Consider the following 16,459-nt stretch of genomic DNA (forward strand, 5'->3'; position numbering starts at 1 on the left):
TCTATGGCACATGCCAGGCACAAGTTTCCCTTCGACTCCAAATTTATCTACGCACTAAAAGGCATATTTAATGATAAACTTATAAATCCAATCAACGGCACGTAAAATACATTAAACATTTTAATGTGTGTAAGTGTTCGTATTTCCAAATTGGTAAAATATAAAAAATAAATTACATATCCTATTAAATTATTACCCCATAAATGTGATCCCTATTCCATACTTTCCGCAGTTTACAATTTAGAATACGTTCCGCAACCATCGGCAATCAAAAGTACGATAGTAATAGGTATTGTTTAAATGATTAGAAATTAGCGTTAACCACCATATACAATCACATATTTAATCATATTAAATGATAATGTATCAAGAAACAATATTTAAGTGAATTTCTCTTGATGTACATACACTTTTTGTTATAAATATAGCTAAATAATGTAACAGCACTTCTCTTAGATCCCACATGATCTCGAAAATACGGCCGCGTTTATACCGTATACAGGGTGTTCGGCCATTTCTGGGTAAAATTTTAATGGGAGATTCTAGAGGTCAAAATAAGACGAAAATGAAGAATATCAATTTCTTGACTGAGGCTTCGTTAAGAAGTTATTAACGTTTAAAGTTCTGCCTGTAGAAGGGCAATCCACACGCGCCGCTCCACAGGCGGAACTTTAAATGTTAATAACTTTTTAACGAAGCTTCAATCAACAAATTGCTATTCTTGATTTTCGTCTTATTTTGGCCTCTGGAAACTCACAATAAATTTTTTTCCATGGGTGGCCGAACACCCTGTATAGTAATTTGGTAAGATCGTGGTAACCATACAGTCTTTCCATTAAGAAGCAACCCGACGATCCGAAAAAACGCGGCCGCGTTTCAACAAAATGCGTCCTCGATCCTACTATCACAGTCAAGTCTCCTGTTTCTCGTATTCCATATTTAATCGCAAATATAATAACGCTTTTGTCCGAACGTGTCTTACGTCGCATAGAAGAACGTATGTGCAGCCGTATCGAAATATATGGTTCAAGCAAAATGGAATATTTCACGAAGTAGCTTTTTTGCGCCGTTTCCGTCGTCTCACGACTCCTCGGGAAATCAAAGAAACAATTCTTCGTTACGCTTTCGGAACGGACGATGAAAAATTTCGTAGGAACACCTGTGTGCGCGAAAAATGCAACTTTTCACCGAAAAGGCGCAGTATTCGATGTCCATAGACGAAAAGTATTTTGTATTCCAAAACGATCGGAACACCGCACAAGCTCGTTATTCGTCGTTGCGTCTATCTCTCATCCTTGTCGCGATAACGCAAAATTTTTCTTTTTGTTCAGTAGGACATTAAAGTAACGTTGGTCGCTCAACGTTGGCGCGACTTCGTCCAGCTGCATCGATTAAAAAGATAGTGCTCCCCAACTAGCATCGAATACACAATAATCAACAAGTAATCGCGGAATATGCATTATTCTATATACATTTAATGGATATATATAGAATAATAGCTTTTCCATAGCTTTTTTTTTATATTATTTATATTTATATATATATACCACTTTGTCCAGTATACTCTTATCGTATGCGGGGGCATATACATACATATATATATATATGACTAGTTCAAAAACGAAAATCCCTTCGCTCGCCGTGCGTGCTCGAATATTTATTCTTTCGTATTCATCGAGAATTCATCATCGTCAAACAAAATCGTACAATTATTGTTCGCATGCGCGTTTCTCTGCCGCTGTCCGTGTACGTGTGCATACAAATGATAAGTTTTACACGATAATTTGTTCTGTCTGCTTACCAAGCATCATCTTAATAAACGCCTGCAAGCGTGACTGAAAGTCGAATCGAGTTACGCATGCTCGATCTAGAAAGATCTTTTACAAGTTTCCTGCTTGTTTTTTTTTTCATTTAATTCGTTTTCTTTCTATTTTCTTATTTATTTTTTTTTTGTTTTTTTTTGAGGTGTTTTTTATTTTTTTTATTTTTGGTTTGTTTGCCGTTTTACGAACTGTCTATCGTCAGAACCTCCGAAGTCTAGGTACTAATAATAATAATGCCTATAGAGGACCGTCGAAGCGACACCGTCAATCAGTCGCACGGATCGTGTTCGCGCGCCAAAATACTCGACGCCGACGACGAAGACAACGACGTATTAATACGAGACGCTTCATACGCTAGCGAGGCGACGGGGACTCGTATTATTTGGTTGCGTTAAATTATTTAGCTTCGTCGGGGGCTAACTCGGGGCGTCTTCCGGTTCCGCCACGCCGCCGGACACGACCGAGTCCGTTTCACTGCTTTGGCTCATCGTCACCATCTGCTGTGACAACGTCTGCAAACTCTGTCGCACCTGAAACAATTCATTCGAATCTTATACCTTTCACGCAACAGACGATCAACTATTTCAAACCTAACCACAAACCGTAGAGATATTATTTAATGCTCTAACTACGACCTGACTATTCGAATATTTTATACACTCATGGACCATCTGAGTTTTTGAAGTATTTTTACAGTACGACACGAACTATAAAACATATTTTTTGAGTTCATTGTTATGTTTCAAACTTTATTTTTGTTTACATATTTTATCGAATACTTCTGTTTTGATGGAGTATAATATATTACATAAACGTTCAAATATGAAGTATAATGTATTAGAAAAAATACTGTATTTAAATTTTTCGGCTATGAACAGATTGTTTCTGTTGTTACAATATTTGCAACTACAAAGAGTACTCTTTCAACAGAAAAAGATGTTGAATATTTTGAAAATATTTCCCTAATTTTATTACAGAAGGAAAGTTAGATACATTTAAAGAATTACGCTTACCGTGACGGCAATAAAACGATATTTTTATGAATTTTTTGTAACATAAGTATATGATAATATTTAAAATAAAATTTTTCATTTTTACACTATACATATGTATACATATCTACGGTATGCGTAATAGCATGGCGCCAGTAATTTAGTTATTGGCATTATTAATTTATTTAGAAAGATGAACAATATTATATTTAAATATTTTTTACATTCTCTATCATATGACATACGAAATTTAAAAAACAGCGAACAGTGCTAACACCGATTAAGCAGAATACCAAATAAAATTAATTGTATTGAATTTTTATTTCCTCCTTAATTTGTTTCTTTATTCCTAATGTCTACTTTCGAAAACGAAATTCTTGTTACGTGACAATATTACTTTATTTTGAAAATTCTAAAGATTCTCGAGAATTTTTAAATAGAATATCAGAATCTTGAGATGCAAAGAAAACAAAACAATTTTTAAACTTTAGAAAAAACAATTATTAATCATAATACAAAAAGAGTCTAATTCTTTTCCCATTGAGTTAGCTCTACACTTAATTACGGAATTCAAACATCGTCGTATTACCAATGCTTCTATTGATTTTATATCTATAGTTTACTAATTGATAAGAATTTATGAGTGTTGGTCCACATTTCAAAGCATACCGTGCCATATAGGATTGAAACAGAGATTAAGAATTTTTCTTTCAAAAAATTAATATTTAGTATTTCCATCACATGTTTCACACAACTGCTAAGAGCAGTAAACACTGTTAAAATGTTCAATATTTTATAACTCTTATAACACTCCTCGCGGATGGGCTTGCACTAGTAACATCTTCATCTATTTAAAATTATTAATCTTTAAAAATTATTATTATTTTTTCTTATTGCTACATAACAATATAGTTTTCAAGAATTTTTAACTGCGTCCATAGGCCATTAAATAATATTTTGCAGTTATATTATATTATACACGTTGAAACTTTACATAGTTGTTAATAGAATAAAAAGATTAATCTAATTGTTGTTATACTTATAGGGCACTAAACTGGAATTACAAAATTTTAATCCTGAACGTATTGGTTTTCAACATATGTGAAACAAAATTGTCCTTTATACAAATAAACATCACTCAAATTTGTTAGTTTAATATGTATGTACACTACAAGTTATAAGCTTGAGACCACCTTTTTCGCTGTCACTCACGATATCCTTATAATTCTTTATGAAAGTAACGCTTTACAGCCGATGGAACATCTAAAAAGTCAAAACACCGCGAAACAAAAACGAAATGTATTTAATAAAGAAACAATTCAACATTGTCCTGATACGGAGAGGTTGCACCTGTGGGATCGCCAATTTTATTCAAACTTGTCGTGGTAATTTTAGAGCAAAAATACTCGTTATTTACAAAGGCATTTAACATTTAATTTCTGAATATACACTATACAATAAACTTTATATGTAACTTAGTAAGTTCTCAACAAAGAATTACAGTTTTTAATTGGCTGAAGAATGATCTTAAACTTACAATCGTAGTGTGTATAATTTACTTTTAAGATAAGTACTTCATTTCCATCAGGTATCAGCGTACCTTCATTATTTGATCAAGATTTGTGTTAAGATAATGCAATAGCCGATCCTGCGTGAAACGTTCCGGCGAAACGAGAGGATGGTTGAGATACGCTGTGTGCAACCTGTCGATGCGAAACATCATCAGTGCCGCTGACACGTAGAGAGCCGCTAAAAGAGCTATCAGAATAGCTATCACTGTGCTAGTTTTCAGTCCGCCCGTGAATAGGGACAACATAACATTGAGTCTGCTGGATGTAGCTGGAAGCAATGGTACCGGCAATGACTCCACTCTGAAACAATCACACAAAGAACAACCACGAATTAATTCTCGTGTTACACAACATTGAAATGTTTTATGATGGTATATGATGGTAATATTAGGACAGCAATTAAATTCTTTTTATATATCATTATATCTAATATTAGTAAACACAGTAATCTATAATATATGATAGTAATATTGGGCCAGCAATTAAATTTTATAAATCATTATATCTAATATTAGTAAATACATTAATTTATAATATATGATGGTAATATTGGGGCAGCAATTAAATTCATTTTATAAAATCATTATATCCAATATTAGTCAACACAGTAATCTATAATATATGATGGTAATATTGGGGCAGCAATTAAATTCATTTTATAAAATCATTATATCTAATATTAGTAAACACAGTAATCTATAATATATGATGGTAATATTGGGGCAGCAATTAAATTCATTTTATAAAATCATTATATCTAATATTAGTCAACACATTAATCTATAATATACAGAGTGTTCGACCACCCCTGGGAAAAATCTTAATGGGAGACCCTAGAGGCCAAAATAAGACGAACATGAAGAATACCAATTTGTTGATGGAGGCTTCGTTAAAAAGTTATAAACGTTTAAAATTCCGCCTGAACTGAATTTTTTTCTCGAAAATGCGTAGGATTTCGAGGGTATGTCTATTCACCAAAAATGATTGTAATTGACCCCTGCAACCGAAAATAATTTTTCTAGAATGATTTGACACTTTTCAATTTTCAGGGTAACAGACAGTTATTATCAGACATTATATTTTCAGTAATGAATTTTTTTCTCAAAAATGTGTAGGATTTCGGGGGTATGTTTATTCACCAAAAATTATTGTAATTGACCCACGCAACCGAAAATAATTTTTCCAGAACGATTTGAAATTTTTTTTTTCGTCGAAAAATTTAGGCACCTACCCTTTGTCGATTTTTCTTAAAAATTCCTTGTTGATTTTTAGTAATTTTATTTGACACTCTACAGAAAAGTTGTCCAATACTTTTTTGTAGGTACTCATGAACTCTACTTCAGAAAAAAGTTTCATTGAAATATATTCATTATTGTAGAAGTTATGGCTATTTGAAAATTGAACTACTTTTATGAGGTTTTTCTCATTTTGCGGGGTCAAGGAACAACTTTTCGAATATTTTTGCGATCTGTACATATTCTCCACTAAAATACGCGTAGTTTGCTTTTTGAAACGTTAAAATCGTCCAATCCGTTCAGGAGTTACGATGTTTCAAAGATTCGCATAAAATTTCGGGAAACCATATCATCAGGCCTCGCATTAGATTTTCGGTAAGGAATTTTTTTCTCGAAAGTGCGTAGGATTTCGAAGGTATGTCTATTCACCAAAAATGATTGTAATTGACCCCTGTAACCGAAAATAATTTTTCTAGAATGATTTGAAACTTTTCAATTTTCAGGATAACAGACAGTTATTGTCAGACATTATATTTTCAGTAATGAATTTTTTTCTCGAAAATGCGTAGAATTTCGGGGGTATGTCTATTCATCGAAAACGATTGTAATTGACCCCTGCAACCAAAAATAATTTTTCCAGACCGATTTAAAATTTTTTTTTTCGTCGAAAAAATTAGGCACCTACCCGAATTTTTTTCTTAAAAGTGGATAGGATTTCGGGGATACGTCTATTCACCAAAAACGATTGTAATTGACCTCTGCAATCGAAAATAATTTTTCCAGACCGATTTGAAATTTTTGAATTTAATTTTTAATAACTTTTTAACAAAACCTCAGTCAAGAAATTGATATTCTTCAGTTTCGTCTTATTTTAGCCTCTAGAATCTCCTATTAAAATATTTCCCAGGAGGTGGCAGAGCACCCTGTATGCAGGGTGTTACGTTTAAGTGCGAAAGATGGAATATCTCACGAGGTATTAAAATTATTAAAAAAGTATTGTGATAAAAGTTTTTTTTACTTAAAAGGACACATTATGTGGTATAAATAGTTTTTGTGTAGGTGGAGTGGTGGGGAAAATTTTAAAATCAAACTAATTTTTTTAAGTCGAACGATATATTTTTGTGTTAATAATATGAATCGGTCCGCTAGGAGCAAATAGTATAGTCATGCAGGGTTCATTTTATCAACATCTCACAATTCGCGTTGATCTGACTGCCTTGCGTCTCAATAATTTATGGCTTTAGAGCATGGAATTATATCATCTAATAGGTCGGTTAAATTTGTCACAACAAACGCTATTATATTATGAATAAAAAAATATATGGTCCCGTATGAAAAAATTACCTTGACTTTGAAATCTCCCCTGCCACTCTACCTACGCAAAAATTATTTATACCAAATAATGCGCCCCTTTGAATAAAACAACTTTTGTGAAAACACCTTTTTGATATCTTCAATACTTCGTAAGATATTGCATGTGACCAGTCAGAAAATGTTTTTTACCGCATTCTCAGGAAACGACACCACTGTGCGTCGGTGCAATTCTAGAAATTGGTGGAGGTGACTCCGCGAACAGTATCGAGGGAAAGAGTAGCGAACAAGTAAAGAATATTTATTTACTTTGCTGGTGGCGGCAAACTCGGCCTGGTGATGAGTGACGGCGTTGCACCATCCGTGTCCATGCAGACGGTCGGCGGTCTGGAATTGAGGTCCGTCCCGCTCTCGGACATGCTGGAGTCGTCCTCCTCGGGATTCACCTCGGAGTCGTCGACCACCAGTGTGTCCGGGACAAGGTGCTTTTGCTCGACCACGAGCGGCAGAATCTTGGGCGACGGCTCTGGCTCCATGGCGGCGTCCCAAACCTGTTTCATCAGCTTGAAGGTCGAGTCCCTCGACAGAAGGGAGCAGAAAACGTGCCTCTCCTCCTCGGTAGCGATCGCCACCGCATTCGGAATGATTCGCGCGGTCTTCTCTTTGCTGATCTTCAACACCGAGACCGTCGGTATCAGCAGCTTCGTTACGTAGCCAAATACGTTGCTGTAGAAGGCGAAGTAGTTCGGCGTGATGTAGAGGTGCCCCTGGAGCAGGATATCGCCTACCAGCGCACAACTATAGTAGTTCAATACGCGTTCGTCCGCAGCTACCTGGAAGCAAGAAATATCAAAGATCACGCGCCCGTTCGAATTTGCTTTTCTTATGAGTCACGAAATCATTTTTACTTTCACATCCCACGAATATAACCGGAAACCAAAAATAACAGCTATCCTAAAAATTTGTATGAAATTATTAGCACCGTTCACTGTCAGATCAAAACTGTATAATATTCTGCAAGATTAGAAGTTTAATTTTAGACTATTGTTAACTAAAATTTGTTTTAGTATTTATTTTTGTAACTTTGCTAAATTCATTTCCCTTGACATTACAACTTGAGAATTTATTTTTCTAGTTCCATAGTGGTAAATACTACCATCCATACATGGCTAACAGGGCAGTCAGTGTTAACAAACAGTATGAAACAAATCATTAACACGTTCACTGTCAGATCAAAATAATCTTATTTTAACGCCATTTAACCTCACGAATTTTTCAATATTCATTTCTATTCTTATTCTTTGTTTTCTTAGAGAAGTATGTAGAATGTCTTGCTTACTGGCTGAGCGGTTTATATTTTTTTTTGTAAAATACCTGACAAAATTTGACACCAAATTCTGGTTAGCTTCCGACGTAAATAGGAAAAATACAGCAAAGATGAAAGGAGAGAATCTTCAGTTTTCACTGTCTTAGAACAGTCTAACAACGTATATTAAAAATAGTTAAATTTTACACACTTAGAGTTTCGATACTACTAGTGTTTTCTCCATAATTGAGCCACTGATAGTAGCGGTGAAGCTTCCTCTTTCTAATGATCTTTGGTTTATGTCGATCTGATTTTTCGATTTGAAGATATTGTAATTTATGTGAAGGGGTAATTTTTCAAATTCCACTCTCCGTGTTACAACAGACTACTAACGAATATTAAAATTACTAAAACTTTAATTATGTGCAGTTTCGAAATTATTAGTATTTTCTCCATAATTGAGCCACTGGTAGAAGCGGCAAAGCTTCCTCTTTCTAATGGTCTTTGCTTTATGTCGATCTGATTTTTCGTTTTGAAGATATCATAATTTATGTGAAGAGGTAATTTTTCAAATTCTATTATCTCTGTCTCTGTCTTACGCGTCGGACCTTCCTGTCGCACGTGCATGGTCACAATCGTGACCGAGTGACGTAGTATTTACTATTAACTGCGAGCACGTACGGTCAACGACTTTGCCAAGGGCGTAGTGAAAGTTCATTGACCTCGCGGCGTCAACAATGAAATGTAAACAAACGCTTCGAACCCTTATACAGGGTGTTCGGCTACCCCTGTGAAAAATTTTAATAGGGGATTCTAGAGGCCAAAATAAGACGAAAATCAAGAATACCAATTTGTTGATGGAGGCTTCATTAAAAAGTTATTAATAATTAAATTCAAAAATTTCAAATCGTTCTGGAAAATTATTTTTGGTTGTAGGGGCCAATTACAATCATTTTTGATGAATACACATACCTCCGAAATCCTATCCACTTTCGAGAAAAAAATTCGAGTAAGTGCTGAAAGTTTTGGGTAAAAAAAAGACTTTCGAATCGTCTTGGAAAAATTATTTTTAGTTGCAGGGGTCAATTGCAAGCATTTTTAGTGAATAGACATATCCCCGAAATCCTACGCACTTTCGAGAAAAAAATTCCCTACCGAAAATATAATCTCTGGCCAGAAATGTCTGCCCGAATTTTCATGTGAATCTTCAAAACGTCATAACTTCTGAAAGGATTGAACGATTTTAATGTTTAAAAAAGCAAACTACGCGTATTTTGGTAGAAAATATGTACAAATGGCAAAAACATTCGAAAAGTTGGTCCTTGACCCCGCAAAATGAGAAAAACCCCATAAAAATGGTCCAATTCTCAAACAGCCATAACTCCTACAATTGTGAATATATTTCAATGAAACTTTTTTCTGAAGTAGAGCTCATGGGTACCTATAAAAAAGTATTAGACAACTTTTCTGTAGGGCGTCAAACAAAATTACTAAAAATGAAAAACGAATTTTTAAGAAAAATCGACAAAGGGTAGGTGCCTAAATTTTTCGACGAAAAAAAAAATTTCAAATCATTCTGGAAAAATTATTTTTGGTTGCGGAGGTCAATTACAATCATTTTTGGTGAATAGACATACCCCCGAATTCTTGCGCATTTTCGAGAAAAAAATTCAGTACGGGCGGAACTTTAAACGTTAATAACTTCTTAACAAAGCCTCCATCAACAAATTGGTATTCTTGATTTTCGTCTTATTTTGGCCTCTAGAATTCCCCATTAAAAATCGTTATATCTTCGGAACTAATTACGTTATCGATTTGAATGAACACTCGTTTTAAAGGGCACTTCACTGTCTATCCGATGAAAATGACGACTATTATAATTTATGCTGTTTTCTATATATATTTTAGAATCTGCTTTGATTCTATACACCCAAAGAAGTTTCAGAGTAAGATATCTTATGAATTAACTTAAAAACACAACATTCAATCGTGATAGGGATAGGTACATATGAAGTATCGATAGGTTTAGTGTTAATGAAACTATACATTTGTTTATATGTATACCAATCGATGCAAAATGATAAGTATAAAACGACCAGTGTAAAAGATACTTTATGCATAAAAACATGATACATTTGATATGTATGAGTGAATACGCGCAGAAGAAACGTTCAAATCTAGTCGGAAACTCATACTGTTTTAAGTTAATATATAATATAATTATGATTATAAAGTCTATCATAACTTGTAACACAGAAATATTTAAGTTGCATATAACGTTTACGAGCGACAGAAATTTTTTTTGTCGACAAGGAAAATTTATTCCAGTTGTTTATATTTAATTTGTTCGAGGATACTAGTCACAGATTTGCAAGCACAAAAATATGAAATGTAAAGAGACGTTACTTTTAAAATTGAAGGAAGACATTTTATTGTCTTTCATTACTAACTAAAGCTGTCCACTTGAGTATTAATTCCAAAACACCGATAGAAACGTTACAACTTCACACAAACGAAAAATAAATAAATAAATAAATTGAAGGAAGACATTTTATTGTCCTTCATTACTAACTAAAACTGTCCACTTGAGTATTAATTCCAAAACACCGATACAAACGTTACAACTTCACGCAAACGAAAAATAAATAAATACAAAATAATAGAAAAAGTCAAGGACGTAACTTTTACTCACTACGACACAAATATGCTCAATAATATTTTCGAACCAATACCATTGCAACGCAGGTGCACACAACTATCGGAATAATATAATAAATACTTCGTTTTATATTGAGAATAATAAAGAAAAGTGATCGTGAATAATTCGCGATCAAAATTCCCTACTGTCTGAAATATACTGTTTCCAATTATCCAAGTATTCTTATACCTGTTTTATAACTGTCACAGACATAACGATTATCATACGATGAATCAACAGAGCAGATAAAACTTCTACGTCTTTTTCTCTTGGGCGTAACCAGTCGTTCGAAAGATCTTACCAAAAATTAAGATAAAGAATAAATACTCACGTTTCAATTATTCCGTTCAAAAGCTGTGAATCGTACAGAGAATCTTTCAAACTGGTCACTAAAAACAGCCACGCACGTTCTGTACTGTCGTTCGTAAAAATCCGCAGTGCGTACGATTTTTTACGAAGCACGGTAGTGTTGTCCAACACGACCGCGTCATATTACTGGTTGTACGACAATCGAACAAAGCATAACAATGTTCAGACAAACAGCCTTATCGTAACCAATTGTGTAACTTATCGTGTGATAATTCGTTACGGCTGGTGCTTCCTACTAGTGTTACTTATTGATTTAGATATATTCCATCGAGGTTAGGTTTAACAAACAGCGCCAGCTACACCTCGCCTTCTACGTGTGTAAATGCATATTGTCGCGTTCAAATCGTTTGTCGTTCTATATTCTTTTGTATAGTGTGTCTCGTGGAACTGGGACGAGGCATAGCGTCAAAACAGTAGAAGGTAGAACAATATTTCATTAGGGACAATTAAATGGTGTCGAGCGATGATGCATCTGGTGGTGCATCGAGTGGAACCTTTTCAAACATTTTAAGATCCATTCTATTTTTGTTTATTTCTCTTTTTCTCTTTTACTGGATTTATATACAGGGTGACCCAGTTTCTTCTCCACAAAACTTTGCCAACATATTTTAAAAACAATATTAAGAAAAGAATGTTATACAGGGTGTTCCGCCACCCCTGGGAAAAATTTTAATGGGGTATTCTAGAGGCCAAAATAAGACGAAAATCAAGAATACCAATTTGTTGATGAAGGCTTCGTTAAACAGTTATTAACGTTTCAAGTTCCGACCGTATTGAATTTTTTTCTCGAAAATGCGCAAGATTTTGGGGGTATGTCTATTCACCAAAAATGATTGTAATTGAACCTCACAGCTAACGATATTTATTTCAGAACGATTTTAAATTTTTGAATTTTGTCAAAAAATTTGTCCACCTTCCTGAATTTTTTTCTCAAAAGTGCGCAGGATTTCGAAGAAATATGTATTCACCAAAAATGATTGTAATTTACCCCCGCAACCGAAAATAATTTTTCTAGAATGATTTGAAACTTTTCAATTTTCATTATATTTTCAGTAATGAATTTTTTTCTCGAAAATGCGTAGGATTTCGGGGGTATGTCTATTCACCAAAAATTATTGTAATTGACCCCCGCAACCGAAAATAATTTTTCCAGAACGATTTGAAATCTTTTTTTTCGTCGAAAAATTTAGGCACCTACCCCCTGTCAATTTTTCTTAAAAATTCGTTTTTGATTTTTAGTAATTTTATTTGACGCCCTACAGAAAAGTTGTGTAATACTTTTTTGTAGGTACTCATGAGCTTTACTTCACAAAAAAGTTTCATTTAAATATATTCACTATCATAGGAGTTATGGCTGTTTGAAAATTGGACCATTTTTATGAGGGTTTTCACACTTTACGGAGACAAGGAGCAATTTTTCGAATATTTTTAGAATTTCTACATATTCTCCATTATAATACGCGTTGTTTACATTTTGAAACTTTTAAATACTTCAATCCGTTCAGAAATTATGATGTTTTAAACATTTGTATGAAATTTTTTACTACAGAAATTATATTTTCGGTAATGAATTTTTTTCTCGTAAATGCATAGGATTTTGAGGGTATATGTAATGACCAAAAATGATTATAATTGACCGCTGCAACTAAAAATAATTTTTCCAAAACGATTTCAAATATTTGAATTTTGTCGAAAAATTTCGCACCTTCTCGAATTTTTTTCTAGAAAGTGTGAAGGATTTATAAGGAATATGTATTCACCAAAAATGATTGTAATTGACCCCCGCAATCGAAAATAATTTTTCCAGAACGATTTGAAATTTTTGAATGTAATTGTTAGTAACTATTTAACAAAACATCCATCAACAAATTGGTATTCTTGATTTTCGTCTTATTTTGGCCTCTAGAATCCCCCATTAAAATTTTTCCCAGGGGTAGCCGAACACCCTGTATAAATATATTTCTTGACTTATAGCAGCCTTGTTTATTTAAAAACTAACGTAATTATAAATAAAACAAAAGTTTATATTAATATGTTTGTTTCTTTCTTCCTAATACTGTATTAAAAATTCAGTAGATTTGCACGATAAGTTCTTGGGTCTTCTCTGACCCACCATAAACCAACATTATAAAGTGCCTAAAAATTAATTATATTTGAGCTGGATAAAGTAAACACGAGTATGAAAACGTGAGAAGATATAAAAATAATATAAAGTAATTGGTGTACTTTTAATAATGTAAAAAGAAATAAATTTTTATTGTTTCAGAACTTTGTTTCATTTCGTAGATCTAGATTGAGATTTATTCATAGTTATGTAAGGATAGGCTGTCTGGCTGGTTCATCAGAGTTTACGTTTTTAGAAGATCCAACGTTTGTTTTGTACGTAGCTCATAAAAATAAATACGTGATGCAAAGTAAATTTCATCACGACAGTAAAATAGACACGACTAATAAACCAAAAATAATTTTACGCTACGATTCAACAAACAGAGCAGTCGATACGTTTGATAAAATGGTGTCGAATTATACAATAAAAACAAATATATGACTATATATTATACATCATTCGATAGCTATTTTTTATTATTGTAAAGTTTTTCGTTCTGCTCTAATAATAGAAAGAGCTATGGTAAAAAAATTTGGCATCGCAGACTAACAAAAATAAACATCTCAAACATGTTTTACTGTATAAATTTAATCGTGATTCTGAAGTAGTTACACCTGATTCGTGCCATCTACGAAAAAGATTATAATGCTGATAAAACAGTGGAGAAATGGTTTTTACGATTACAGCAGGGTAGTTCTACATTAATGATCAATTGTTTCGGTTGGACGAGGAATGCGTGAAAGTTCTACTTTTTAGCGACATACGGCAATCGACTCGTAAATTAGCCGTGAAAGTGCATCATTTCACCATTTAAAAACAATGGTAAAAGTGCAGAAACTTGGCTCATGAGTTTCACATGGGACGATCCAAAGGAACCTAAATCAGCAAATAATTAAAAACACTGCAAGAACAGACGGACTCAATATTTCCTACATGGAAACCAACGTCTACAAGAAGAAGACGCTTCGGATTCGCTATTCCACCGATGTGTGTGTCGAATATTTACTTGCTAAATAAATACAACAGAGTTTTGGACCTAGCTATGTATTTAATTAATGTAGTTCCTGTTGAGCCGTTCATAGTCTCGCGGCAATAAGCGCGTGGTCAAATGGCGACATCTATTGTTGGGAATTCCCAACATTTATTAACGGACCTCAGTTAATGAATATGTTATATCAATTTAGCGTACACCTTATTAGTTGAATTACTTAATCAGCACTTTGGCAACCTTTTGGTACAATACAAATTGCCCTATATTATAAAGGCGTAAAAGAACCATACTTTGGGACCATACCTGCCCCTTGGGACCGCGGACACCTACCCCTGCACCACCCTCAGTGGGTGGGATTTCGAATGTCTGAGGACTAGGCCACGAGGGATGGGCAGGGGTTTGATTGGCGATTCCAAATCTCCACCTATTTTGGAATGTGTATAAAATCGCGGGGCATGAGTTTTTAGAGTTAGAACAAGTAAGCACACTACAAGAACCGTTACAAATTAGAATCGAACCAAGGACATTGAAAATTAAACTGTTAACACCTATGTAAATATTGTAAATAAATTCAAGTGTTGTAAATAGTATCGAACCTTCCATTTACTAAATATAACGGCTCTACGAACATAGTGGGAGCCTACATCTAATAAGGTTGAAGATCGTGTGGGGATTCCCGCGTCTTTTGTGCGAGTCGAGTAGTTTGTTCGAGCCGCATGGTCGGCATTACTGCAATTTATTTTATAGTAAACTATGTAATATCCAAAGAATAATTAAAGTGGTTATGTTTAACAATTTAATATTGCCTATATATATTTATTTAATCAGTTCCTATGCAAAGAGACCTGATATTTTTCAATAGTTTTACAAAACGAAAATGCTTGACGGTTTTCTGCAAACTGAATTTGAGGCTCGAAAAAAGAGAAACGAGACGCTCAGGGGGTGAAATAAACAAGTGTCCTCCTCAGGTAGTATTGACCTTTGCAAGGGAGGGGACTGCAATGGATACGAATTTTCATTAAAAATACATGCATGCAATGCTTATTCTCAACAGTGTGATGTCATATTTGATCTCCAACGTGCCTCCATATTTGAAACAAAGACCCGTCTGCTTACAGATTTGCGTGCTCTGTCTTCGACTCATTTGCATCGGTAATTTAAATATGTCAAGGGCCGCCCACGACGTCCACGCTTAGTTTATAATTATACTTCGATAGCCAGCCTCGTATCGCCGACAATTTCAGATCATTACACTACTTGCGGATTATTCTGCAATCGGTATTTTTATTCTCCAAATGGGACTTCTTAGTCATGGAAATTGCTTTTTAATCGATAGCAAGTGCAAATTATAGTATACAAGTAGTATAAAAAAAGGTTTCTTCATACAGATATTTTGATTTAAAGTTTGGTGCGCACGTGATAAAAGAACTACTTAAACTTTGGTTAAGATTTGATTAAGATGAAGAACAAGATTTGGTTAAATCGGTAGAATGATTAGCTACGAAGCTTTTGGTAGTGGTTTCGAAACCCCACAGAGTTACTTTTTTTTTTGAAATGCAAAACTATATTTTATTTATTATGTATATGTGACATACAGTATTAAAATATCATTATATGTCGTATATATTTTTCTATATTAATAATTCGTATCGTCAGCATCGACGCCTATGATTTTCGGACATATTTCAAATACAAAATTTACTAATACCAATATAGAATTTACTCGATAATGATTATGATATAAATATAAGGCTATTTTACTATTGCATTTGCTACTGTTTTTTATATTAAAAATTTAAGGATTGTTTGCTTTAATAATAATATCATATATACATAATAAAAAAAATATATTTTTGCATTTCAAAATAATAAAAGAAAACAGGTAACTTGGCTGGGATTCTAACCCACTACCAATAATTCCGTAGCTAATCGTTCTACCGACTTAACCAAATCTTGTTCTCTGAAGTAAAAAGTCATTCTTTTACTACATACGTACCAAACCTTAAATTAAAATATCTCGAAAATGAAGGTTCTATTTTTTCAAAAGCAATTTCCA

The 16,459-nt window shown here is 33.7% G+C and overlaps 1 protein-coding gene across 5 annotated transcripts in view; it reads right to left on the reverse strand.

The window, feature by feature from the left end:
* Window positions 1–329: 329 nt before the first annotated feature.
* LOC143342740 (uncharacterized) overlaps window positions 330–16,459 on the reverse strand; it is a 188,880-nt gene continuing 172,750 nt past the window's right edge. For all 5 annotated transcript variants that reach the window (XM_076766935.1, XM_076766934.1, XM_076766936.1 and 2 more), the window contains 3 exons: window positions 7,242–7,765; window positions 4,416–4,686; window positions 330–2,353 (listed from right to left, as the gene is read on the reverse strand). In XM_076766935.1, coding sequence (XP_076623050.1) covers window positions 2,240–2,353; window positions 4,416–4,686; window positions 7,242–7,765 — 909 coding nt within the window. In that variant the 3' untranslated portion in view covers window positions 330–2,239. The remainder of the gene's footprint in view (window positions 2,354–4,415; window positions 4,687–7,241; window positions 7,766–16,459) is intronic.

The sequence above is a fragment of the Colletes latitarsis genome, chromosome 6, assembly GCF_051014445.1.
Source record: "Colletes latitarsis isolate SP2378_abdomen chromosome 6, iyColLati1, whole genome shotgun sequence".
In the NCBI taxonomy this organism is placed as follows: Eukaryota; Metazoa; Arthropoda; class Insecta; order Hymenoptera; family Colletidae; genus Colletes; species Colletes latitarsis.